The sequence below is a fragment of the Puma concolor genome, chromosome E3 (genome assembly GCF_028749965.1).
Source record: "Puma concolor isolate L17-30 chromosome E3, mPumCon1.1.hap2, whole genome shotgun sequence".
Lineage (NCBI taxonomy): Eukaryota > Metazoa > Chordata > Mammalia > Carnivora > Felidae > Puma > Puma concolor.
The window spans coordinates 9,139,568-9,165,664 of NC_141682.1; the positions used below are offsets into that span (position 1 = coordinate 9,139,568).

General features: G+C 52.5%; 1 protein-coding gene across 9 annotated transcripts in view; it reads left to right on the plus strand.

Annotated features, from left to right (window-relative positions):
* The window catches only part of CUX1 (cut like homeobox 1), a 369,562-nt gene that overhangs the window by 260,123 nt on the left and 83,342 nt on the right, over positions 1 to 26,097 (plus strand). For 8 of the 9 annotated variants that reach the window (XM_086691941.1, XM_086691948.1, XM_086691943.1 and 5 more), the window contains exons 9-11: positions 474 to 522; positions 14,959 to 15,063; positions 22,070 to 22,258. In XM_086691941.1, the coding sequence (XP_086548067.1) occupies positions 474 to 522; positions 14,959 to 15,063; positions 22,070 to 22,258 (343 nt within the window). The remainder of the gene's footprint in view (positions 1 to 473; positions 523 to 14,958; positions 15,064 to 22,069; positions 22,259 to 26,097) is intronic. The other variant, XM_086691947.1, reaches the window with a different exon arrangement.

Consider the following 26,097-nt stretch of genomic DNA (forward strand, 5'->3'; position numbering starts at 1 on the left):
GCGTTTGCCGTCGGAACGCGGGGCCCCGGGCCGGTGGGTGGGCCAGGGCAGGTGGTGGGCACAGCCTCATGGCAGGACCTGGTGTAGAGCACGGAGCAGGAGACTGGGGCCGGTAGGCGACAGAGGGTTCCGGCCCACATGGAGTGTGGAGTCAGGGGTCCCCCGCCGGAGCGGGCCCTGAACCCCAACGAGGGTTCCCTTTTCTCCTGGAAGGACACATCTTAACCTATCTTTTCCTGGCTCTGTCTCCCTGACGAGATTGGGAGCCCCACCCCCACCCACGAACAGGGCGGCCTTCCCCACAACTCAAGCACACCTCCTCCCGATGGGCAGGTCCACACAACCCCTCGCTTCCCCAGCGCCGGGGACTCTGGCCTGTGTGACGGCGGGTCATTGTGCCCAGCTGGGAGCCGTGGTCACCCTGAGCCCGCCCGTTGCCAACTAACAGTGGTCTCTCTCTCTCACCTTTCCAGGGCCGACGAAATTGAAATGATCATGACGGACCTTGAAAGAGCAAACCAGGTAGGATGCTTCACAGCCTCGGACTTAAAGTCACCACAGCATAGCCATTTCTGTCATCTTGCAAGACATTTCTCTCTGAGTTAGCAGTCCAGTTACTCTTGTATTTTTTTACATAACAACTGTCCATGTCGACGCTTCTTCTGATGCCCTGAGAAGTGCTTTCCTGGGCAAAGTGTTTGGTGTGGTCCCAGCGCCCCAGACTCCGTGCTGAGAATCCACTTCAGGGTGGCCGCTGCTGGTCCTTTTTCTTAACCAATCCCTCAAACATCCGTCTCGGCTCCCGTGGCGGCCGTCATGCCCCAGACTTTGTCGCAGTGACTCGCACCGTAAAGAGGTCTCTACCTCTGCCTTTGGATGCACAGCCCCCTCCCGCCTGGTATTTAAGTCGTCACAGATGCTTTGGGGAAAGTACCCAGCACCGTGTCGGGAAAGGAACACCACACAGTACGGGGGGGGCTCTAAACCCTCAGCTGCCTGGAAAGACTTGGGCCACCCTGCAGAACCCCTGACTTCCCCCCGGGGACTCCACAGAGCAGTAAAACATTCCACATTCACAAATGATGCTGCTGCTTTGGAGAGAAGGGCTCTCCTGTTTATTTCCTTTATGAGCGAGGAGACGCACCCAGAGCTGGGATGGATCTCAGCCCCAGGAGGCCACAGGCTGCGGCCTCTCCCCACTCAGTTCACAGCGGGGTAGCCACCCCGAGAGCACAGGAGAGCTTAGCGGTTTGCCTAGCGGTTTGCCTCGGGTGGCCTGGGCAGGTGCAGCCCCCCATAGGGTGAAAACCCTCCCCGGATCTGCGGTCCCCGCATTCCACCTCGCGAGAGTTCCACAGGCCAGCGGCCTCCTGGCGGCTGGCACTGCTGGCCCGCAGCTTGGCACGTGCTCAGGAAAGCGTGTCCTTGTCCATCCTGTCCAGTAAAAACACCCCGGAATCTGACTGGAATACGGAAGTCCGTTCATGCATGGGAGCGATCCGGGGGTTTGTGGATGCCCTTTATTCTGGAAGGAAACTGTGCAGGTTCGGCGTTGCACGCTCAGACTCACCGCTGAGGATCCTGGGCCTGGGCCATAGAAGGCATGCAATAGAGAGGCACGGAATGAGTCACCCGAGCTAGAATCTTCGTGCATTAGTTCTCCTGATCCTAGTAGTAACTTCTTCTGTGCCTGGCTCTGTTCTGAGCACTTCACATGAACGGAGTCGCTGAACCCTCACGGCAGCCCGCCGGGGTCAGTGCTGTTACGACTCCCATCTTACAGACAAGGAAACTGAGGTCACGGCTGCTCAGGCACAGAGCCAGGGGTAGGGCCCGTGCTCCTCACCGCCACACCCAGAGCCAGGGACGCGGGACCGGCGTTCACTTGGCCTTTCCTGCAGACCGTCCCAGCTCCCGACGCACCCGCCCCACAACTCCTTGCTGTGAGGCACTGTTTCTGCTTCACCTCACGAAGGCGCTTGAGCATTCGTTTACCTTTATTTGCTGAACGAATTTGCTTTGGCCCCTTTGCTTTTACACAGCACGGCTCAACTTTGCAGCGACCTTAACACGGGAGTAGTTGCTGGAGAGAATTGACCTTCTCCGGGAGACAGTTGCCATTTGCACATCTCAGATTTGTTCCCGGGCCCATCTTGGGCGTGCCTGTCCTTTCGATGGCACTTTAGGGTAGGCTCCAGTTTGTTAAACAGAGAGCCTCGTCCTAGGGGTATCGAGCCTGGCTGTCTCGTACCGTCTCCGAGGCAGCCCCCAGGAACTGAAGAAGTTTGGCGGGGTCGGTGCACTTGAAAGTGCCGAGGGCCACCTGGAGGGATCTCAGTCCCGGGAGACACGAGGCAGGACTGTGGAGAAACGGGGCAACTCCAGAGTGACACTTGGTTCAGGTCCGGGAGTCTGGTATTTGCTGGCCACGTAGCCTCGGGCAAGTCTCTTAACTGCTTATATCTCTTTAAAAAAAAGAAAAGGAAAAAAGCGAGATGAGCTCTGCAAACTAAGATGCGAGATGAAAAGCTTGTGGAGATTGGTCACACGACAACGTGAAAGTCGTTAACACTGCTGAAGCATACGCTTAAAGATTGGTTACGATGGTGTATTTTATTTGTATTTTACCACCATTAAAATGTTTAATGTTTAAACCTTTTTTTATAACGTGAGAAAGAAGGGGAGGGAACGAGGACTGGTGGTTCTCTGCACGAGTGTTTTGAAGGTTAGAGGTTAAAACGCCCAAGGAAAAAGTAGGTCCATAGATAAACGTCAGCTTCCACAGTTGCCAAAGTAGCACTGATTTGACGGGAGAATTACAAAGTCCTGCGCGAGGGAAATACCAGCATGGTGGGCACGGGAGAGGTATAGGGGAGTTCTGAGCGACAACTAAGGGTGAGCTGTAGCCTGATGACGTGGCTGCCGAGAGGCTGTATTAATAGAGATAGAGTTTCTAGAATGAAGGAGGTAGAGTCTCTGCATCGGTCTCCAGCAGTCCGGCCATGCCCAGGGAATTCCCATATATCCTGGAAACCACACTGTGAGGAAAAGTGTGCCTGGAACGCATGGCCACGGCCAAGCTCGGAGGCTCCCTCGGAGGGAACCCACTCCAACGTAGAGAAGCCCTCTCTCAGTCCTGGCTCTCCAGAGGTGCCCGGAGCTGCCTGCCACCAGAGCTGTGAAGGCAGACGCGAGCCAGCCCTCACTGAGGGTGTGAGGTGCGGGAGCAGACACAGAGGAACAGGAGGAGGGATCGCGCTCAACGGCTTGACAAGGAGAAAAATTCCCCAGGTGGCCACGAGGAAGACAGTGTTACAGGTGGCACCGAAGGGCGCGGCGAGCTCTGCGGGTTCCAGGCCATTCCATAAGGCTAGAATGAGGGAGTGCTGGGTGGGAGAGTGGACCCCCGGGGGGGGTCTAGATCCAGGTTCGGGGGAGGGGCTCTGTCGGAGAACGGCGGAGAATCACCGGGAGCGAGGCGTCGGACTTACGTTCTAGAAGGATCACCCTGGCGAAACATCAGAGAACGGATGGGAGCAGAGAGAACGGAAGCCAGGAGAGCCATGAGCAGCTGTCGTGATACATCCGGGCCGCGATGACTCGGGCCTGAGCTGAGGTGGTCCCAGCGGAGAGGAGGCGGCGGGGCTGGAGGAGGGGCCGCCGGAGCCACGCGCCCGTGCAGGCGCAGCCAGACATCTGGTTCGGCCGCTTTTCCCATCAAGGGAGATCCCCAGGAGGAGCAATTTCCTAGTTCATTGGCATATAACATTATTTTTGCACCAGGTTTATAGTCAAAATGTTCTACCGAGACCTGACGCTGTTTTATCGCTGAAGTGCTCGTGTTTCTATCGTGGAAAAGCCGAAGAGCTGTCGGCGGCCGGCGGCCCCAGGTCCCGCTTACACCTGTTTGTTAAACTCCAAGGCACTTGCATTAGTGCTCCGCCTTAATAGGGGGCAGTGAGGGTCCAGAACTTTCGAGACCTCGTGGTGAACAAGAAGCCACAACTCTGTGCTTCGCGACCGTGTCAAACCGTCTGGAGCCTCCGCCGTTCCGTCACTTGGCCAGCTGCGCCTTCACCTGGGAGCCCTTCCGAGTGGCTCTGGTGCAAGCGGCCGGCCGCACAGAGTCCCGGGGGGGGACGGCGAGGACATCCTTTCGGTGAGTGGCCCTCTTCCCGCTAACCCACCTGGTCCTTCTGGAGGAGACTGCCCCGCCGCGAGGGCCGCCCCTTGAAGTCTAGTTGGGAAGCCCGGTTCATCTCCACCGAGGCGAAGAGTCAAGGGTGGAGAAGATTGCAGAGAGCCACAAGAAAGGCATGGCACTTTCTTCCACCAGGGTTTCTGTGTTCAGCGGGGAACACCTGGGCTGGAGTCCCAGACCGCCCCCACTGCAGCCTTGAACGAACCCCCAGGCTCCCAGTGTGTTTCCCCATCTATAGAATGAGGGTAGTAATTCACACACCTGAGAGAACACTGCTGGAAAAACGCATTCGCTGAGGACATTTTAAAGACCTTTCTGGCTTTTTACTCAGTCCTACCGACTTTCTACCCGAGGATTCATGAATCAGGCGGCACCCCATCTAGCAGGCAGAAAGGAGCTCTGAGGAGCTGTGCCAAATGGAAGGCTTTCCTAGGCAGAAAAAGGAAGGACAAGGAAAGAGTGGATTGCTTCAGGCAAGGTCACCTTCCTGCAGGGGCCGGGAGGGGCCTGTCCGTGGGCAGATGACCTCACTAGCACTGACCAGGAAATTCCAGATTGACGGGTTAAAGGTCACATTCCCAGGAGAGGCTGACACTGCAGCTAGGTTAAGATCTTCAGTCTTGGTTTGCTGACTTGGGGCTTGGCACAAGGGACTCCATTTGCGGCCTGTTGTCTCTTTTTTAACAGTTCCTCCCTTTTTTTTTTTTTTTTTTTAATGTTTGCTTGTTTTGAAAGAGTGCGGGGGGAGGGGCAGAGAGAGAGAGAATCCCAAGCAGACTGCACTGTCAGCAGTGAGATGGATGCAGGGCTCAAACTCACGAACCGTGAGATCATGACTTGAGCAGAAATGGGGAGTCAGATGCTTAACCAGCTGAGCCATCCAGGTGCTCCAGCAAAACTCCCCCCTTTCGATCAGATCCTCATCCTGAGAGACGCGATCGAAATTTAAGGCGTCAGTGCCATTTTGAGCCACCACTCTGTCATTCTCGCAGCTTTGATCTGTGCGACATTCCCAGGTCATGGTGGTTTTTGCAGAATTCCTATGGTGGTCACAGAGTCACGACCTCAGGCTCACGGTTTCTTAGTGGGTCGTTCTCTTCGTTCCTTTCCTGACATTCATTCCAGTCTTTGCGAGGTCATTTGCTTGGCGGGTAGTGGTTTCAAACATGCGTTTAAAACTTTTGAGGGAAGACAGCGCACCAGGAAGTTACTGTGATTATTAGAAGCAGGAGAATTCCCAGTGTCTGGAATGCACTTTGGAGCTGTGGTCCCCAAGACCCAAACTACTCAAAATCAAGGAAGTCAAAGAGAGATCCTGTTGAAAGAGTTGCTTGTCTAAGCCTGGCGGCTTGCTCCACTGTGGTTTTATGTAAATGAGTTTCTGCTTTCCCTGAAGTGTTCATCCAGGTGCATAAGCGATGTTGACCCCAGCACAGACCCTTCGTTCAGCCAGAACATGATCAAGGCCTATTCTCTTATCAGAACAACCTTGGCCAGAGAGCCTAAGGATCTTTGCTGAGCAGTTGTTGCTTAAGCAGCAGAGTACCTGGTACTTTCATGAGTAAGGAGAGGTTCCTGGTCACAGCATCATTTGAATTTACTGCTAACCAGGGTAGTAGGCCCCAGCCGAAGGAAGCAGGTCCTGACTCACAGAGACCTCCCAACGGGTCCTTCCCAACTCTAAATTCAGGGGCTGACCGATGAGGTGTCTCGGTCTGTAGACAGTTAGGGGCACGTTCGATAACCCTAAGAGGCTCTGCCCAGTTATGTGCCAGCCGGCCAGGCCTTCGCGGGCCCAGGGAGAGTGGTAACCACCCCCAGACAGAGATCAGTCCTGCCGGGGCACAAAGCATTCCCACTAAGGTGACGCCGTTAATGGCCAGGTAGGAGTTTTTTTTTTTATAACAAAGCCAGCAGCCTGAAAGGCAAAGGTTTACCCGCCGCCCCCAACCCAGTAATGGCCTAGGAGATAGGGATGATGGTGCTGTCTCCCCAGACGAATGCCAGATCCAGGAATGAAAAGGAAGAAGAAAGAGTTTCACATTCAGTTAAAGTCTGAGGTCTCCATCCAGCATCTTGGGCAGAAGCAGTCTACACAGATGTCCACTGCTTCTCTCCCCAGTCATTTGATGCAGAGGATCTCCAGTGATCCTACAAGACCAGCTGCCAGGGGGCACCTTCTTTAGCTGTGAGATGTGTAGGGAAGCTTCAGGTCCCTAGACCCTGGCTGCCATCCAGACAGGAGGACCTGGCCTAGTCGCTTCCAGGTCTCCCTCAGGGGCAGTCTTTGTTCCTAATGATTCCAAATCAGAAGGGTAGGAGAAAATTAGAAACGTTAGTTTCAAGAGTCAGGGTCAGACACTTGAGGAAACAAGAAGTATTCAGGATCCAGTCCAGTTTTCAGGTCTATCGCAAAACCTCAAAGACAATTAACAGGATTAGAATCTGATACCTACAAAGGTGCAAGCATCATTTTTCTCTCTGCGATTACCCCTATTCTTTTTGCACTACAGATAATCTCAGCAAAAGTAATTTTACATTCAGTTCGGCCTGGTTAAGTACAGCGAGAACAGTGACCGACCACATAAGCTTCTCCATGGTTTCAAAGCTAGAACCATGTAAGCAAAGTACCAGGTTGACTTTTTTTTTTTTTTTTTTTTTTTTAAGGGGCTTTATTTATTGGGCCCATACAGTCAGCCTCCGTTCCTTGAAGCTGTCTGGTCATATCTGAGTCTAGGCCTGTCTCTCTCAAATACGACAAGTGAGTCAAAGCCTTGGTAATACAGCCAATATTTCCAGTTGTGTCCTGTTACAAGGATAACACGTTCTCATTGAACTTGTGCAAATAACTAATTATATTGCCATGAAAAGAAAACTTTAAAGTTTCTGAGTTCCAGAGGGATCAGCTCAGGAGAAAAAGTAAATGTTTCATCTTTGTTTACAAAGGTATACTTTACCAAATTGCTGTGTGAGAAAAGTTTCCTTCTATCTGGAAAAACGAAACATCAGTGTTTCAAACAGGAAGTCATAAAAATTACAGTCATCCTCCTCAGCTGGTCCATTTCCTTGTTATTAATCCTCATTCTGCTTGAATTCGGTTTTTCTTTTTTTTTCCTCATTAGTTCTGAAAATTCTTACCCAGTTCAGTTTTATGACCTTGAACTTATCTGAAATCTGGACTTGTCAAAGTTCTTTGCATAAAGCCCCGTGAAGACGAAACACTTTTGTAGGAAAACGTTTGCAAAAGCATCTGAGTAAGACAGTAACTTTCTGTAAATGACAGAGACTTAAAAGTGTCCATTGTTAAAGATCGGCTGAGAGTTCACTTGATAAGGAATTGTAGTTATTTCCGTGACGTATGACGTTTTAAGATAATAACTGGAATCATGACATAATACCAGAACAAACAGATTTCTAGGAATGTCATGCAATTTCTGCAACTCTTACATACCTATACAAATAAAGAAGGTTTAGTATTATATTTTGACAACACTTCCTTTGTGATTTAACATACCAAATAAGCCAAGGTAGTTTAACATCTCCCTTTTTGTAAGGTGAGAGAGCAAATCTGTTGAGATGTCCAAGGGCCTCTCTGAAAAATCTCAAAGTTAGTTGAAAGTTAAAAAGAGTTCATTTAGGGGCCCTGGGGTGGTTCAGTCGGTTAAGCATCTGACTTTGGCTCAGGTCACGATCTTGTGGCTTGTGAGTTTGCGTCCTGCATCGGGCTCTGGGCTGACAGCCCAGAGCCTGGAGCCTGCTTTGGATTCTGTGTTTCCCTCTCTCTCTGCTCCTCCTCCCTTGCACTCAGTTTCTCTATCAAAAATAAATAAACATTAAAAAGCATTTTTTTAAAGGGTTCATTTAGCATTTGATTCTTAGAAGTTTATTTAAAAAATCAAAAGATTTTAAAACACTTGGTCAAGTAGGATCATAGGTCACAGTGACACAATATTTACTCATCTATTTAACCACAGTAACGACTGAAGACCTTGAAGGCAAATACAGGAAGTTAAATAGTTGTTTAAAAATAAAAATAAATAAATACATACATAAATACATAAATAAACACATAAATAAATAAGTAAAACCTTAGCTCTTTTAATAGAGAAGACTCAGCTTCCTTAAGGAATCAAAGACCTAATAATAAAGACCCAGGAAATTATTTTTGACAAGACACAAAATCTTTGTTTTCTGGGCAGATAACTTAAAAGGTAAGGAAGAGCCTTTTACAATATCTTATCAAGAGCAACCAGGGGCTCCTGGGTGGCTCAGTGGGTAAAGTGTCCAACTGCAGCTCAGGTCATGATCTCACAGTTCGTGTTCAAGCCCCACATCGGGGTCTGGACTGACAGCTCAGAGCCTGGAGCCTGCTTTCGATTCTGTGTCTCCCTCTCTCTCTCTCTCTGCCCCTCCCCTGCTCATGCTGTCTCTCAAAAGTAAATAAAAACGTTAAAAACAGTAAGAATTAAAAAAAGAGCAACCAATAGTTCAAGAAAACTTTGTCCTTTTTTTATTTTTTTAATATTTTTAAGTTTATCTTTTTTGAGAGAGAGGGAGAGAGAGAATCCCAAGCAAGCTCCACGCTGTCAGCACAGAGCCCAACATGAGGCTCAATCTCACAAATCATGAGATCATGACCTGAGCCGAAATCAAGAGTCAGACACTTAAGCGACTTAACCGCCACCCATGCACCCCAAACATTGTCCTTTTAAAAGAGAGAAAACCAAATTGTAATTTTGCACCGTATTACTTTTGATGTTAAAAGCCATGTAACTTTATTAAATTTATTCTAATCATAGCTGGCTTGACCAGCCATGACAATCTCTTTCCAAAGACTTATTTTCCACAAATCTACAACATTCTCTTTTACATTCAGATTTTGCCATACGTTTTCCCTCTTTCCCATTGTGAAATAAACAGCTTCACTTTAAGCCAAAATTTCTTTCTTTTCCCTCAACACAAAGCCTTTCCTTTCCTCATACCTTCTTTGAGTAAAAACACACCTCTTACTTTCTTTACCTATGGAGATGTTTCCTTTATTATTTCTAGTAGCTTAATTACATATGTTAGAATTTAAAAAAAAATTTTTTTTCAACGTTTATTTATTTTTGGGACAGAGAGAGACAGAGCATGAACGGGGGAGGGGCAGAGAGAGAGGGAGACACAGAATCGGAAACAGGCTCCAGGCTCCGAGCCATCAGCCCAGAGCCTGACGCGGGGCTCGAACTCCCGGACCGCGAGATCGTGACCTGGCTGAAGTCGGACGCTCAACCGACTGCGCCACCCAGGCGCCCCTAGAATTTTTAACCCTTAGAAACTTTTCATTTCTAGTGGCAATGAAGAAGTAAGTTATTGGGAACTTTTACATCAGCATTCTGTGGCTCAGCAGATTTGTAAATGCAACGTATAATTTCTAGAAGCATACTTTCTCATAAATTTTTCAGTGTAGCACAAAACGTGTTTTACCGGTAGACCCAAATACCTTTGGTTCCTCCGTAAAAGGAAGCCAAGAGTGGATAAACCTGTGTTCCGTGATTAACTAGCCTCTTGCAGTGAACCTCTCGGTGAAGCCACTTTGGAATTTGGAAGCATTTCGGAGGCTTCTGCTCACCAATTCAGTTGGTATCCTATTCTGTTTGTTTGATTTGGGGGCCCTGACTTTCAAGTGCACTTCTTAAATGATCTTATCTAACTAGATCGTTCCTCATAATGGCCCTTGTCATTCTAGGTCGTTTTTACTAAGATTCTGCCATTTTTGCAGGTATTTAAAGTTTCTGAGACTATAGTTCCTAGACTTAAAATAAGTGGGTGTGCCAGGAGGTAGTATGCTTATCCTCAGAATTGTTATTACGATTTTAGCTAAGCCTTTGGGTCTTTTGGAGCAAAACTAATATCTACAAGGGATAGGCCGCTGGGTTGGGAGCTGTGTGATGTTTAACAGTGTTACCTCGCCGCATTGAAGTTTTCTTGAGGTTGACAGGTTCCCTAGTGTCGCTGTCTGTAGCCCATTTCTAACTCATCCTAATACAGGAGTCTTAGAGTTAGGTAGGTCTACAGAGGGACTCCAGTCACCAGCACAGGGCCACCTTGGGGCACATGGCAAGAAGTGTCTCCTGTCTGGTGTATAGAGGACCTTTCTGACTTCCCTTCTGCAGAACCACTGAAGCAGGGTCACCTCTGGGGTTCTGGCTGTTCTCCAGAGTCGCGTGTGGGTATTGCCCAGAAGGATGACTTTGGTTGGTGTGCACTTTGCAAAGCAATGGAGTCCATCCCATAGGAAGGCTCACTTGTTGGCCTTGCCAGCCTCCGCCTCTCTTTTATCCCCTCCCTCCAGAGTACAGGGCCTTGTGGGGAGCAGGCCGAGAGGTCATCCCCCAGGAGGGCTTGCCTTCTCCTTGAAATTGTCCAAATGTGGGGTTATTTGCCCTTGAGCATGGTGGCCGGAAAAATGGCCCCAAAAGATGCCGCTTCCCAAACCCCACAACTTGTGAATATATTAGTGTACCTGGCAAAGGGGGGGGGGCGGTTAAGGCTGTTAACAGCTGACCTTGAGGTGGGGAGATGACCCAGGTGTGTGTGAGTGCACCCGGTATAATCACAGGGTCCCCGGAGGCAGAAGGGTCCACGTCAGGGTGATAGGCTGGCTTTGAAGATGGAGGAAGGGGCCACTGCCAAGGAGTCTGGGTGGCCTCCAGAAGCAAGAATGGTAGGAAAACAGATTCTCCCCCAGAGCCTCGGCAACCCAGTCCTGCCCCACCTTGATCTTAGCCCAGTGAGCCCCAGTGCAGACTCCGAACAAAGATAATAAATTTGTGTTGCTAAAATCAACTGAATTTGTAGTAATTCGTTCCAGCAGCCTTAGCAAAGTAGTTCAAGGAGGGCTGCCTGCTAACAGACCCCTGTTCCGATCCAGGGCCCACCTCTGGGAAGCCGTGGGTCTCCCTGGAGGCTCAGTCCATTGCCGGCTCGTGTGGCTGCTCAGTCACTGGAGAGACTTGCTCATCTCTGGTGGGCCCGAGCCTGGGTTTTCATGGAGACACATACAGAGGGGGACAAGACACAAAGACCGGGACCAAGATGGAAGAACACTGGATCCGACACCCACCCCCACCACCACTGTTGAAAACCAGGGACCCCCAAAGGCTACACCTGAAATGGCTAAACTGGGAAATGGATTGGATTCCGGCTTGTCTCAACCATGGTACTGGGAGGAGAAGACACGCCTCCCTAGAGAACGCCCAACCAGAGCCGCCTTTACGTGGGCCTGGAGCCTGCATCCCACACCAGGTTGTGTCTGGCCTCGCCAGCCCTTCCCATGAGCCTTCGCTGGCCCCACCAGCCGCAGCCACCCGGGGCTCTGCCCTCGCCCGCTCTCTCTGTCCCACCCCGCCATGCCTCTCCTCCACATTTTATGAATCAAATTTTTCAGACTTGAAGATCTGGAAATAGCTGTCAGCATCGTATATTCACATTCTAATGTGTCCGACTTCAGGGGCGGAGCTTAGGGAAAAGCTTTCTTATACTGCCCTTCCTGGGGCCCTTCAGGAGCCCTTGAGGAGCTGGGGGGGGGGGGGGGAGGGGGGCTCCCCTTAGGCCTTCCTTTAGGATGAGGAGATACCCCGGACACGCGGTTCAGGCTGCCCTTCCCAAGACACAGAGCTGTGACTTGGGCCAGCCAGTGTCACACGCGTGGGTATTGTCACTTCTTTCTGGTATCGTGACTGACAGAAGAATTCTTGAAACAAAGTGCTTCAAGCCACCTCCCGCTTTCCAAGTGACTGCTGAAGACCGCCTACAGTGTCTGGTCATCTTTCCTGTTTGATTAGACCCCTGTCCCCACAAGGTGGGCACTGTTAGGCCCTTGGCTCATGTTACCTCTTGGGTCCTCCGTTGGCCTGTGAGAGCCCGTGAGGCGGCTGCTTCTGTGTTTGTATCCAGGTTACCGGCAGATGCGGGCCGTGTCCCCATTCATTCATGTGACCTCCTCCCTCGCTGTCCCCTGTGCTCTCGGTGTTTACTCTCCCCTCCCAGGGAAGTACCGAAAGTAAGCAACAGCCAGCAAAGGAAGCGTCTCAGGGGAGCAGCTCAGGCTTGGCGAGGCGCCGTTCTGGTCACGGGGCGGCCCCTCGGTCACCCCCGGGTGATCTGTCAGCCAGAACCGCGGCCTCGCCCCTGCAGCTTTGCCTGAGCCTGGCGGGTTGGAGCGAGGGAGCCCGTCACCGGACACAAGGAGTCAGGGGTCTCGTGGCAGCCGCGGCTCCGTGTCTGGGGTTCCGGGTCAGAAAACACCACCGCCTCCCGCCTGCCATGGCTGATGCCGGTTCTTAGAAACCCTTCATCCGGTTGGATCGCCGTCCCCGGGAAGACGGAGGCCCTGCACACAGGTGATCGCGCGGCACTGACCCAGCCCAGCGCCCCTTCTTTTCTGCCTCAGCGCCGGCCATGGGCCCGAATTTCCAACTGCAGGAGCTAATTCCGCCCGGCTGCTCCCACTCCGTCCTTCAGCTGCTCTTAGGCCTGCTTTTTCTTTTTTTTTTTTTTAGTCTGCTTTGTGCCTGTTTAGCTGCACAAGCCACCTCAACTGTTTTGTGTTGTGTTGTTTTTGATGTCCTTGGGGCGTACATCCTAAACAAATCCTAAAAATTCCAAATCGTCAAAACGCTGCCCTGAAGTAACCAAGTCAAGCCAAGTGAGAAAAGGCCGTGACCAGCATGGACAGGCCACAGAGTGACTCTGCACACGAACTCGGAAACAGAACGAGGTGCAGAAGCTCTGGAGAAACTCCACAAGCCGAGGAGAAAATCCTCAACAGCCAGATCCCTTGTTCCATGAGCTGCCCAGCTTGGGGGGCGGGGGGCAGCTAAATGCCCGTATGAGAGCCTTGCCGTGAACCTGTCACCCGGGCCTGCCTGAGCTCTGCTGGTTCCAGAACACTCCCAGGCGGGGCAGGGTGGTGGTGTGGCCTCACTGGCTGCTCCCGGAACAGCTTCTCCACTCGGCTAAGGAATAGTTTTCCTAGTCAGAGATACTAGAAACGTGTCAAAGAACACCCCATTCCTGGCAGAGTTGTGGAGATTTTTATGCCCCAGGGTTCTGCCTACCAGAAAAGGAAGGGAAAACTTTTCAGTAGGAACGACACGATTATCGGAAAAACTCGGAGGGGCGCATCTGGAACTCTTCCTCACTGAAGAGGAGACTCTCTGCAGAAAGTGAACCAGAAATCACCCCTGCTATCGTCGCCACGCCGGTCACGTTGTCGCCTCTCCCGACAGGCCGTCCCGGATTCTGTTTGGAGCGGAGCGTGGGCGGCGGCTGTGTGAGCTCAGCGGGGCCTGGCCAGGCGCCATGTGAATTAGATGGGGTGAGGCTCCGGGCGCCCCCGGAGAAGCAAGGCAGGCGGCCATCAGCACCAATTTCTGTTGCCGTTAGAAATACCCGAATTTGTCTGCGCGCAGAGATAGATTTCGCAGAACGATCGTGCGTCAGAGAACCGCTCCAGGCCGCCGGACCCGTCCGCCCCTCCCTCCGCCAGCTCCGTTGATCGGGCTCACTCCCCGATTCCCTTCAGTTCTTTCAGCAATTAGTTGACACGTGCTGTCGCGCCGCAAAATCGGAAAACACACAGAATAGCCCTGCTCGGCCGGGCTCTCCTCGTTCATCTCTTCTGTCGGCGCGACGTGAGGCCGGTGGAAAGAAGCGGCGCGCTATCTCCCAGCCCGCACGCCCAGGACTGCCTGCCGTTCTCCCCCCGTCTCAGAGTTCCGTCTGCCTCGCAATTGTAGAATCGGGACGAGCCCGTTCACGAGACGCTTGCGGATGAGCTGTGAGCACAGTATACTTGAGCACGGTATACTTCGGCGGACGCTAATCCCCGCGAGGTCCCTGAGAAGGTGACCGTGTCCCAGTTCTGGCGGGGACGGTGGAGGCGTCGTGGGCAGAGGTAACTTGCCCCGGTTGTGCCGCTCCCCGGCGCCTTCGCGGGCGGCGGGCGCTGGCGTGTCCCAGTCTCGTCCGGTGGGAAATCCTGCTTTGCCATCCGGTAGCATTGGTCGCCTCGTCTGGGAATGACCTGCAAAGAGCACAAGGATCCACCCTTTCCTCCTCGGCCCCCTTCCTGCGGTTGGCTCCTCACCCCGAGTGGGCCCGGCCGCCCTCCCGCCTGCGGCCCCGGGTTGCCCCGGCTGCCTGGGGGTGCCGGCCTCGGCCGGCTTGGTCAGGTGAAGGGTTAAATGTGTTGAAATAAGCCTGGACCTCACAAAAGAAGTGACATTTACACCCTGGACGTTTATGGAAATACTTGCCGAAGGAAAACAACCACAACATTGTGCGTGTTTTTAGGAAGAGAACGGCCAAAGTGTCTTTAATTCACTGTTTACCCGTGAGAATTACTCCCAGGAGTGATCCTGCAATAAAATCTTCTTGGTCTATGAGAATAGAGAGAAATTGAATCAAAAGACTCTATTTCCACTTGTATTTATTCAGTCTGGGAAATTCAGTGGGCCGGAGCATTAGTATCAGCAGGGGATTCCTTGCTCCTAGCGTTAAATTACTGTCATAATCGCTCAATTATTTCTTCCTTGTACTGTTTAAAATAAAAATCCATCACATTCTATGTTTTTTTTCTAGCATTTATTAGGTTGAGTGTTTAGGAAAATCAATTATAGTCAGTCAGGCATGAATTGATGAATGTTCTTGTAATAATTGTCAGTTGTTAAACCAAATGTACTTTCTCTTCTCACTCTTTTCATTTCCTTCAGAGGGCAGAGGTGGCTCAGAGAGAGGCGGAGACCTTGAGGGAACAGCTCTCGTCGGCCAACCACTCTCTCCAGCTGGCCTCACAGATCCAGAAGGCGCCGGACGTGGTGGGTAGCCCGGCCCCGTGGGGACTCTGTGCGCCTCGCGTCTGCACCTCTGTGCTATGGCTGCTTGCCTTTGCTCACGAATGTTGCCTCTGGGGGAATACAGTTGAACCGGTGCTGTGTTGGTCGGGAATGTTTCGGACAGTCTGGGGACGGGACTCGTTAGGGTCAGAGGAAGGACTATGCCGATGGCGCATCAGTGCTACCTGGTCGCCAGCCCAGCATAGAGGCCGAGGCGGGAGATCCCCCTCACTCCCAGAGGGAGTGCCTTCCTGGCTAGGCCTGTGGGGAGACGGCTGGCAGGGGGGTGGGGGTGTGAAACAAGAGCCTTGCCAGAATCACATTGGAAAATTGGAGGTTTGGTCTCCACCTCGATGTGTCCTTCCAGAGTGAGAAAACAGTTGGCGATGAGCAGGGCGGGCCAAAGAAGTAATAACACAGTTAACGCGCTCTGAGTCTGCGTAATGGCAGAATCTCTCTGGAAGTGCCAGCATTCCGAAGGAGCGAGGCACTCGTCTCGGTCCCCTCTTTGCTTCTGGATTTTTCTAAGATTAGTAAAAATTGTTCTTAGCCGGAACTTTTCCCAGCTTGAGCAAGGCAGCTTGGACCTATCAGGTTACAGGCTCTCACCTTCTGGCTCTGAGCAGTGACTTAGGGCAGCACGGAATTAAGACCCGGATATTGGAACCACGCCCCTGGGGTCAGACCCGCCTTTCGTTAGCTGTGTGACTTGGGGCAAGGAACTTGCCTTCCCTGAGCCTGGGTTTCATCACTGGTTTTGTAAGCGTTCCAGGACATTCTTATGAGCAAATAGCTTAGAACAAGGCCTGACCTGTAATCTGTGTCATTCGGCTTCAACGGTTCCTCTTACTGCGGCTGGCCTCACCATCTCTGATCCGGGAACCCTGGGTTCAAAGCGCTGACTTGTAACCTGTTTACTCACAGACCTCAGGTAGTCAGACTTGTGCAGCGTCAGTGTCCTCGTGTGCAGAGTAGGAGTGAGCGGCCCTGAGGCCCTTCAGCTCCTGTCACCTGTGGTGGGTGAATTATGCTTATAAGTGTCCTTTTCTTTAACAAAGAGTTACAGGGTGCCTGCCGTGTGCCAGGACCCGCAGTGGACGGTGGGAGAGCAGGGGGGTGGGGGGGGGAGGCGCCAGGCCCTTCCAGAGAGGGCACAGTCTAACCAGGAGCCTTGCTGCTGTGATAACTCACACGTCAGTCGGACAGCCATTCTTCTACTTCACCTGTGAGGCGGGTGTTTCATTTCTTTACCTAGATGAGGAAGCGGAAGTTCTGGACTGTGCACCCCTTGCCCCAGAACGCTGGGCCCCGCAGGGGCTAAGCCAGGACTCGACTGGGTCTTTGTAAAATTATTCCCTAGGAGCAAACCTAGTTTTAGTGCTAGGACCCCTTTTTATGAATGGATTTTCGGACACCCAGTTGGCTCAGTCAGTTAAGCATCCGACTTCGGCTCAGGTCATGATCTCACAGTTCATGGGTTCGTGCCCCACGTCCGGCTCTGTGCTGACAGCTCAGAGCCTGGAGCCTGCTTCGGATTCTGTGTCTCCCTCTCTCTGTGCCCCTCCCCTGCTCACACTCCATCTCTCTCTCTCTCTCTCTCTCTCAAAAAAAATGAGCGTTAAAAAAATTTAAAAAAAGAATGGGTTTTCGCATTCTTTCCTTAAGTTAACGTTTAATTTTTAAAATTAATTAATTAAGGGCGCCTGATGACTCAGTCGGTTAAATGTCCGACTTTGGCTCAGGACGTGATCTCACGGTTCATAAGTTCAAGCCCCGCATTGGACTCTCAGCTATCAGTGAGCCCACCTCGCATACTCTGTCCCGCTCTCTCTGTCCCTCCCCCACTTGCGCGCGCTCTCCCTCTCTCAGAAATAACCATTTTAAAAAATCACTTAAAATAATAATATTAATTAATTAATATTAACTAAAACGTGATTTAAGTGTTTCCAAAAACAGAAAAATTCTTCACTCAAGGGGCCATCCCAACTTCATGGACCCTGATATTAATTTTACCTGAAGTGTCCCACGGGCTCTGTCACCGTCCCCTGATCCAAGTGTACCTCCCTGGACCCAGTGCCACGCTGAGGCAAGGGGAAGCCCTCAAGGAAGGAGCCGGTTTGGCGTCTCTCAGCCTCTGTGGTCACCTTGGGTTCTCTTGAGAAAGCTGTCCATCCTCCGTGTCTACACGGGGCTCCTGAGCTAAAGGTTTTTGATTGAAGGGCTTTCTGGCACCATCCTGGACTGTAGCAACCAAAACATTTCAGGAGGAAATGAATGTTTTTGCAGGTAGAGTCAGTTGTGGGTCCTTGAGGCGCTTAAACACTTCATCATGGGCTAAGTGCAGTGTTTACATGGCTCCGGTTCAGCCTTCCAGGAGCGGGCCTGCCAGGGCTCCCCCCGGGTGTGCGTTCCCAGTAGCTCCAGCCCCAGCCCCAGCCGGTCGGGGAGCAAACATAGGAAACGGGGCCAGCGGGAAAATATCTGTTGGGCTTGGCTGGCAGGACTCGGCAGAGAAACAGTAGAGTCTATAGATCTAGCAAAAGCCAAAACCGATCCGTTGGGTGTCTTAACGGAATCGCCTGTTCTGGAAGGTGAGCCGTCTCTCGGCGAGCTCTAGCTCTGCGTGAGGCGCCTCACTGGGGCTTTATATGGTTGTCTCGTTTATGCCTCAAGACACCGCAGTCATTAGAAGTAGGTTTTATTATCCTCGTTTTACAAGTAAGGGAACGGGCTCAGAGGAGTTAAGTAATGTACCCAAGGTCACAGAGCTAGAAAACGCCCAAGCAGAACTTGATCCTAAGTTGTCCTACTCCAGAACGCATTCTTTCTCCCCCACGTCAAGCTACTCTCCTTCGTGTGCGTTGAATGAGACGGGACATATTCAGGTCCTTTGTCAAGTAGTTATAGACCAGTATTAGTCCAGGGCTCTGGGACACCACCTCAGGCCACCCCTTGAACCTAAACAAACCATAACAGTAGAAAACGCATCAGGCAGGCGAACCTACCAGGTGACTCTACCGGATGGAGTCTGCCTACTTTGGCCACTTGGTGTTGGCAGAAATACGGGGGGTCGGTAGGAAAGAGGAGTAAAACTGAGGTCCCTGTGGCCTCATCTTTCCCCTGCGGGAGTAAATGTAAGTAAGGTATTTGCCTAGGTTCAGGCATCTGTCTCTGAGTCTCAGGTCCTAGGTGCACCTTCGTTTCACAGTTTGATTTTCCCTGATTTTCCCTGTCTTGCATGGGGCTCTGGCATCTCATCCCTATTTGATATGGAAACGGCCGCTGGAGAAAAGAGGTCATTACGTAGCTTATCCAGGACTCAGACGCAGGCAACTGGGGAGAGAGGGGAGGTGAACGGAGTTCAAAGGGACATAACTCATTGGGGTCCTCCACCAATAGCTTCCGCTTTTATGTTCATTTAAGTTGTTTTTTTGTTGTTGTTGTTGTTGTTTGTTTTTTTTGTTTTTTTTTGGAGAGAGACAGAGACCGCGTGAGTGGGGGAAGGGCAGAGAGAATCCCAAGCGGGCTCCGTGCCGCCAGCTCCAGAGCCCCAGGTGGGCCTCAGACTCACAAAACTGTGAGACCATGACCTTGAGCTGAAATCAAGAGTCAGACACTTAACTGACTGAACCACCCAGGCACCCTCTTTTTATAATGTTTATTTATTTTCTTAATGTTTAGTTTAGAGAGAGTGCAAGTGGAAGAGGGGCAGAGAGAGGGGGACAGAGAATCTGAAGTGGGCTCCACACTGTCAGCACAAAGCCCGATGTGGGGCTCAAATTCACAAACCTCGGATCGAGACCTGAGCCAAAGTCAGACATTCAACCGACTGAGCCACCCAGGTGTCCCTGTAATGTTTTTAGACTCTGCAGAGTATTTTCACATCCTCTCCTGGCTCCTGAGCTGTCAGAGCCCCCACCCCCAAGACCTGGCACCCGTGAAGAGCGTAGGACCCCCTCTGGGTCGTGGAAGCCCAGAACCGTGGGTACGTCCCTGCTGGGACAGACTCTGGGGACCTGGTTGTGGTGCCCACCCGGGCCTCTTGTCAGACTTGGAGAAGTCAGTTTCTGTTCCTTCCTTGAGAGGCTTGTCCGAGCCAGGGTCCTGACCCTGAACCCCATCAGACTCGCCGGGGAGTTTCCTGGGTCCTACCCCACACTCCCTGAGCCTGTGTCTCCAGGGTTGAGCCCAGAACCCATACATTTTCCGAAGCCCCCAAGTGATTCGGGTGCAACTGAATTGAGGCCCAGACAGACACGAGGGAGCCGGCGGTGCTGACCCTCCTTGTGACTGTCTCCTGGGCCCTTGTCTGCTTCTTCCTATCTCCCGTGTGTCTTCATGATGGGACAGCCAGGAAGTGAGCCACGTTTGGCCTTCAAGTAGAATGCTCTCTTCTGTCTCATTTCCAAGGTCTTACTGATTTGGGTGGATGATCTCATCTCATTTAGCTTATGTAAGACACAAATGGCTTTGGCTGTGTTATGAATGAGGAATCTGGCCTGGGTGCCTGAGACATAGTTGATGTGCCCAAGGTCTCACACGGCCAGCTTGTGGCCAGGCCAGACTAGGACCCTGGCGTTGAGTAGATGGCCCTCTGGGACTGCCTGCCCCCAGGTCCCCAGCCTAAATCCAGGTTCAGCAGTGAGAGCTGCTGTTTTTACACATATCATGTGAGCCACTGATCCCTGGTCTGTGAACTTGCACTTGCCCGTTTAAAATCCCGGATCCCCCGATTTGGCTTGTTTTACCAGCTCTCCCTAAGAGCACTCGAAACTGTTGTTATGGCTGGCATCCCTCAGGTTGGAAAATTGATAAATAAATTAGATATTGTGGCTCAGTCTTTACCCCCCATAAGTCTGACCTCCCCAGATATCCCTTGCATTGTGTCCCCAAGCCCGCCACCTCAAGGCGCCTCTGGCCACCCTTCTGAGCAGTCGGTCACCATCAGGTGGCAGCAGGCTCGGTCCTTTTCAAGCTGGCCTCGGCATCAGTCACTCCCCCTTATGCCCTGTCCCTGCTCTTTCTGACCTCTCTGCCCTCCTGTGGTGCCCCCACCCTCAAATGGAGCCCCTCTTCCTTCTGACAACTCCTGCCAACACTCCACCCCCGCCTCTCCCTCTCACGGCTCCCAGGTGTTTCTGTCACTAGTGTCCCAGGCCCTAACCCCTGGCGTTGCCAGGAGGACTTGTCTCGGGTCCCCGTGGCTCCTGACCTTGGTTGTTGGCTGGCGTGGTGCTCCCCAAACTCTCTGTGGTCAAGGACGGGTTGTTTGCTTATTCACTGCCGATCCGTTGCAGACCGATGGTTTTACAAAAGATAGTAAGAGCGTCACAGCCGTGGCGAACTGCTGTACAAGTTTCTAAATGCTCGCTCTGCATTTCTCTGCGTGTCTCACTGTATCAGCAACAGTCTGTGAGCTGGCACCAGGCCACGGAGCACACTCTGGACAGAGCTGATCTGGACAGCACGCGCCCTTTAAATAAGCTGGCGGGAAGACGCTCGCTAGGGCCATGTGCACGTCTGCCAGAAGTCAGGAGGAAATGAACCCACTTTATAATACGACACAAACCAAAGAAACAGAAAAGAGTCACTCCTTTACACACAGGATTTGACATTCTTAAGTGACGAAAGTCCTTAATTTCATGGGGAGGGGGCAGTAGATATGAAAAGTTATTTCCCTGATGACGGGCTGTCCCCCAACGTGAGAAGTCGGTGACCAGCGCATCGTGCGTGGGATGGATTGGCTGCACCTGCCGGCTGGGGCTGTAGCCGCTAGTGTTTTCCATCCCTGTGAAGTGGGGGCACCCGGGCGGCTCGGTCAATTGAGCGTCTGACTCTTGGTTTCAGTTCAGGGCATGATCTCATGGCTCGTGGGTCTGGAGCCCCGCGTCAGGCTCTGTGCTGGCAGTGTGGAGCCTGCTTGGGATTCTCTCTCTCCCTCTCTGTCTGCCTCTCCTCCGCTCATGCCCCCAGCACACAGCTGGACCCTTTCTGTCACCTTATTCAGATCTTTGCACAGGTGTCACAATGTCAACGGGGCTTTTCCTGACCATCTTATTAAAACCCCACTGCTGGGGCACCAGGGTGGCTCAGGCCGTTAAGCCTCTGACTCTTGATTCTAGCTCGGGTCATGATCTCACGGTCCGTGGGTCCAAGCCCCCTGTCAGGCTCTGCACTGGTGGTGCAGAGCCTGCTTAGGCGTCTCTGTCTCTGTCTCTGTCTCTTTCTCTCTCTCTCTCTCTCTGCCCCTCCCCCACTTGCACGCACGTGCGCGCTCTCTCTCTCTCAAAAATAAATAAACTTTTGGGGCGCCTGGGTGGCGCAGTCAGTTAAGCATCCGACTTCAGCCAGGTCACGATCTCGCGGTCCGTGAGTTCGAGCCCCGCGTCAGGCTCTGGGCTGATGGCTCGGAGCCTGGAGCCTGTTTCCGATTCTGTGTCTCCCTCTCTCTCTGCCCCTCGCCCGTTCATGCTCTGTCTCTCTCTGTCCCAAAAATAAATAAACGTTGAAAAAAATAAATAAATAAATAAATAAATAAATAAATAAATAAACTTTAAAAAAATGCAAATCAGTAAAACCCCACCACCTAGCCCAAGTCTGACCCCGGGCCCCGCCCCCACTTCAGTCTCCTGATGGCCTGGTTGCCGCCCAACACGCTTATGCTATCAGCCAACACATCTGATGCGGCTCGCATGCCCAGCCTCCTCCCGCTGGCTGGATGCTCCGTAACGACAGGGACCGTCGTCCTGTGCTCACTGTACGCCCGGCTCCTGGTGGGCACCCAGTAAATCCTTGTCCGCCGGCCGAATCCAGTCGCATTTGCCGTGCAGACAGGAAGGTGGTGCAGGGAGGGTGTTGGCGGGTCCCGGCGGAGGCAGGAGGTCACGCCTCACCCTGAGCTCACCATCCGCATCCCTCCACCTGCGTGTTCTTGCCCAAGCCCTGCCCGAACCCCGGGGGGCTTTGTCATTTCCTTTCTCCTCCGCAGGAGCAGGCCATAGAGGTGCTGACCCGCTCCAGCCTGGAAGTGGAGTTGGCCGCCAAAGAGCGGGAGATCGCCCAGCTGGTGGAGGACGTGCAGAGACTCCAGGCCAGCCTCACGAAGCTGCGGGAGAACTCGGCCAGCCAGATCTCCCAGCTCGAGCAGCAGCTGAGTGCCAAGAACAGCACGCTCAAAGTAAGGGCGCCGAGGGGGCCGAGGGAGGGCTGGGCCCGCGCGCCTGCCCGCTGCCCCGCCTTCCTCCGCACACGGCCCTGGGGGTGGGGGTGGGGGGGCGACTGGCGCGGCTCTTCTGGCTCCCCTCTGACACCCACAGCCCCTCAGTGGGTTGCTTCTGTCCCCGGCATCGGGGGCATGTGCCGGGTGTAGTGACCGTGGCAGGAGCCCTTGTCCCGGAAGCCACCTTATTCGTTTGCCCCGTCTTGGCTGTTGCAATGAGTAGGTCTCATGTCTGCAATCTGCACGGGTCACGGTGAGAATTTGTTCTCCGTCAGAAAGCCAAAGTGACCGCTTAGGTTTTTCTTGGTCTGAACTCCAACCGTCAACAAGCGTTTTTCCCTCCTGTGGGAACAGTGAGGCTCCCCTGGACACGTCTGTCAGAAGCCTGGGTGCACCGGGGCCGTCAGATGTTTCTGGAGAGCATCTTGTCTGGAACTGACCGCAAGTAGGGCAACCTTGAGCCTCCGTGAGGGAGCTGGAAGCAGGGTCCTGGCGCCCAAGACGGGGAGAGTGCCTTTGAACCCTTACCAGCTCTTGCCTGGACGGCACTGCCCTCGATGGGCCATCCCTTGCAGGCAGCGCTTGGTAGAAGGCCCCATCCCGCGCCCACCCGTGGCCATGCTTCCCAGCCCGGGATGTCAGACTGCCACTTTGTGCACTTGCTGGTGAAGGGTTGGTCACAAGCTGCCTGCACAGATGTGCCCTTCGTTCGTCCAGCTCTGCCAACCTTTTAGTATACTTTTTAAAAATAATTGCACTTGATTTATTTCCAGCCTGTTGCAGCTAATGTAACGTGAAGGTAATCCTCGCACCCTAGGTTTGTGGTGCACCAGAGAGCCATGGGGCCTCGGAGGTAGCTTGTTTGACACTAAGTGACGGGACTAGTGACGTGTGGGCCCAGCTCCTGGGCCAGATGTGCCCCCGCTCCGCCGTGCCTCCCCAGCCTGGGCGATGCCCTCCCGGGCCTCCTGCCCTGCCCCGCGTGTGTGTGCAGAGCACATGAATGACGGCCGAGCACAGCCGTCCGTATACTAAATGCAGTACGTCCAGATGAGTTATACAAAAACATCAGGAAAACTTTTTCTTATAGAAAGTACTTCCAGGGCGTAGTTAGGCCCGTTTGGATTTTTTTTTTTAAAACTGACATTTTCCTTCCCAGCGCACGACCGTGTCTCTGACCCAGAGGCGAGTTTCCAACAGGTTCTGTGCTCCTGTCAGCTCGCTGGCCTGACCTCGCTGACTCAGGGCCCCCACCGTACATCCCCCCTGGTCTCTTCCTGGCCCCTTCGGGGTGGATTTCACTCACTGTCCGAGGAACCACTGGGTGCCTGGGCCCCTCGGAAGAGCCGGTCCTGCTGACTTTGGGGAGAGGGTTGAGGACCCGTGGCATTTATTTCTTCTTGAGTTTCTTACTCTCCCATCAGCCTGCCCAGTGAGCACTAGCACTCATTTTTTATTTCTAGATTAAATTTAATTTTCTCATGTTATAGCCATTTCTGACCCCAGCAGTGGCATTATTATTAGATAATTTGCCTTCCTCTCCTTTGTTACAGTTAAGGGGTCTGACTCAGATACAATCCCGCATTTGACTATGAGAGGGAGGCTATAGACCTTACATTTTTTATTATAGAGCAATTTCTTCTAAATCAGTTAACGTTTTAATGTTTGCCTTCTCAAAAAAAAAAAAATGAAACGCAGTTTCACAAATTAATGTTCTTTATCCGTATCTTGGGGGAATTCTTTAATACGGTGCAGTTAATGAAACAATTTGGCAATACTTCTTCCAAAATTACCGCTCCCTTATCTTCATCCGATCTAATAATCAAAACATATCCTCTAGTAACAAGACTCTGATTCTCATTATCTTAACCCCTTGTCACCAGGAGTGAAGATCTCCCCAATATTGAACCCGCACGCAAAAGGCATCAGCATCCCCCAAAGAACGCCTCTATGCCTCCCTCACCCAAAGGAACGAGGTTAATTGAACCAGTTCCCTTCCCGGGGCTTTTTTTTTTTTTCCTAATGTGTATAATTTATAGTCTCAAATCTAAACTAAACAGCAATACAATTATGAAGAAAATAGGAATGAGACCTGTCAAATGGGCAGCTTGCTGCTTCCGCAGTGGTGGCAGGGGGCGGGTCTCCGACCCAGCAGCGGTCCCTCGGAAGCAGCCAGGAGCCGCACCTGAGCTTGCCCTGGGGCTTTCCTTTCTTCCTCCTCCCTCTCCCGCCCCGCCACAGCCTGTTCCTTCTTGGGCCGTGTTGTTCAGTTCTGGGGGACCCTGGGACGCGGCGCGTGGGGCTTGAATCGGGACCGCCGCTTGAGGATGCTGAGGCTTCAGGCCCGGCTCAGCTGCTTGACATCGGGCGTGGTTTTGCCATGCATGTTGGCGATGGTCTTTGAGACAGATGCTCCTGTGCCTGATGGCAGTCACTGGTGGGGTGTGGGGCTGATCCCACAGGGCACAAGGCATAACGGGCAGAGCCTTTACGCTGCAGCTTCTTGGGGTTTCTCGACCAGTACAGTACTTCTTGGTGGTAGCACTGAAATGGACCGTATCTGGGGACTCACTGGTTCGCTTTCTCTGACACCTTGAAACTCTCCATCTCTCGCAACCAGTATTTCCTCCCTTTGCCTCGACGATCGATTGGCAACCGTGTGAGGATAAATGGACAGGCGGATGTTTTCCAGTCTCTCTTCCCGCCGTGCTCTGCTTTCTTGAGCCAGATTCACCCTAAACGCATCGCTCTCCACGCGCAGCGGCATACCCTCTAGTCTTAGACGGCGAAACACGCTCAGACGTGGGTGATGTTTCTTCCTGTCTCATCTGACAAGTGCTCAAGCACAGTGCCACTTGTCCGGGCCAATTCTGTATTTGTAATTAATGAACTAACCCGACTGCCATTACAAGCCAGCTATTTTCGATAACTCTATTCTGTGGTCTTCTGTTGGAGCACTTCAATACGGAGGCAGTATAATTAGGCAGTCACCTGCACTCTACTTGCTAAAGCACAGAAAATAAAGCTCCCGATAAATAGCTTCCATTTAAAATGGCTATTTATAAGAAAGGGTAGCTAAAAGAATGCCATTCTCCCATTAGGAGAAGGTATATTTTTTAAAGATGAGTACTTCCCACTAAGGGGGCGGTGGGCAGGTGTATCAGCATCACCTGGGGGAGGCTGTCTCCAAACCACATGCCTCCCCAACTCTCTGTTCCCCTCACCCCCATCTCCTGCAAGGTCCTGTTGAGCCACCGTGGAGCCCGCCTTGTCCCTCGGGGGGTTGGGCCACGAAAAAAGAAACAACCACTTCCGTAGACTCACTTGGTGCCCTTGATCCTGGACGCTGCCTCTTTGGCACGTAGGTTCCCTCGCCCGGCAGCGGATTTACTCTGCGCTGAGGCCGCCTTCCATCCTGTTTCGGTGAGCGTCCCATCGATGTCTCGGGCTCACCACATGAGCAGGCGTGATGGTGATCCGGTCTCACGGAGGAGGTCACTGAGGTGAGGAGAGGCCCGTGCACGCGCCTGCCCGCCAGCAGGACTGACTTAGCCTGGATGGCACAGGCGAGCCCGAACCTCAAACGTCCCGACAGCAGGGAGCCCGGGACCGAGCTCCCCACAGCCTTGTCCTGGCTGGATCTTGAAGACGCTGTGAGCACAGAGTCAGGGAGAGGAAAGAAGGAGGTTTCCATGGGGAAGAGGAGGCAAAGGTGGCTCCGGTGCAGGAAGCAGAGGCGATCTGCGCGGCCGCGGTGGCGAGGCCCCGGGGGAGAGCACGCTGGATTCAGTCTCTGA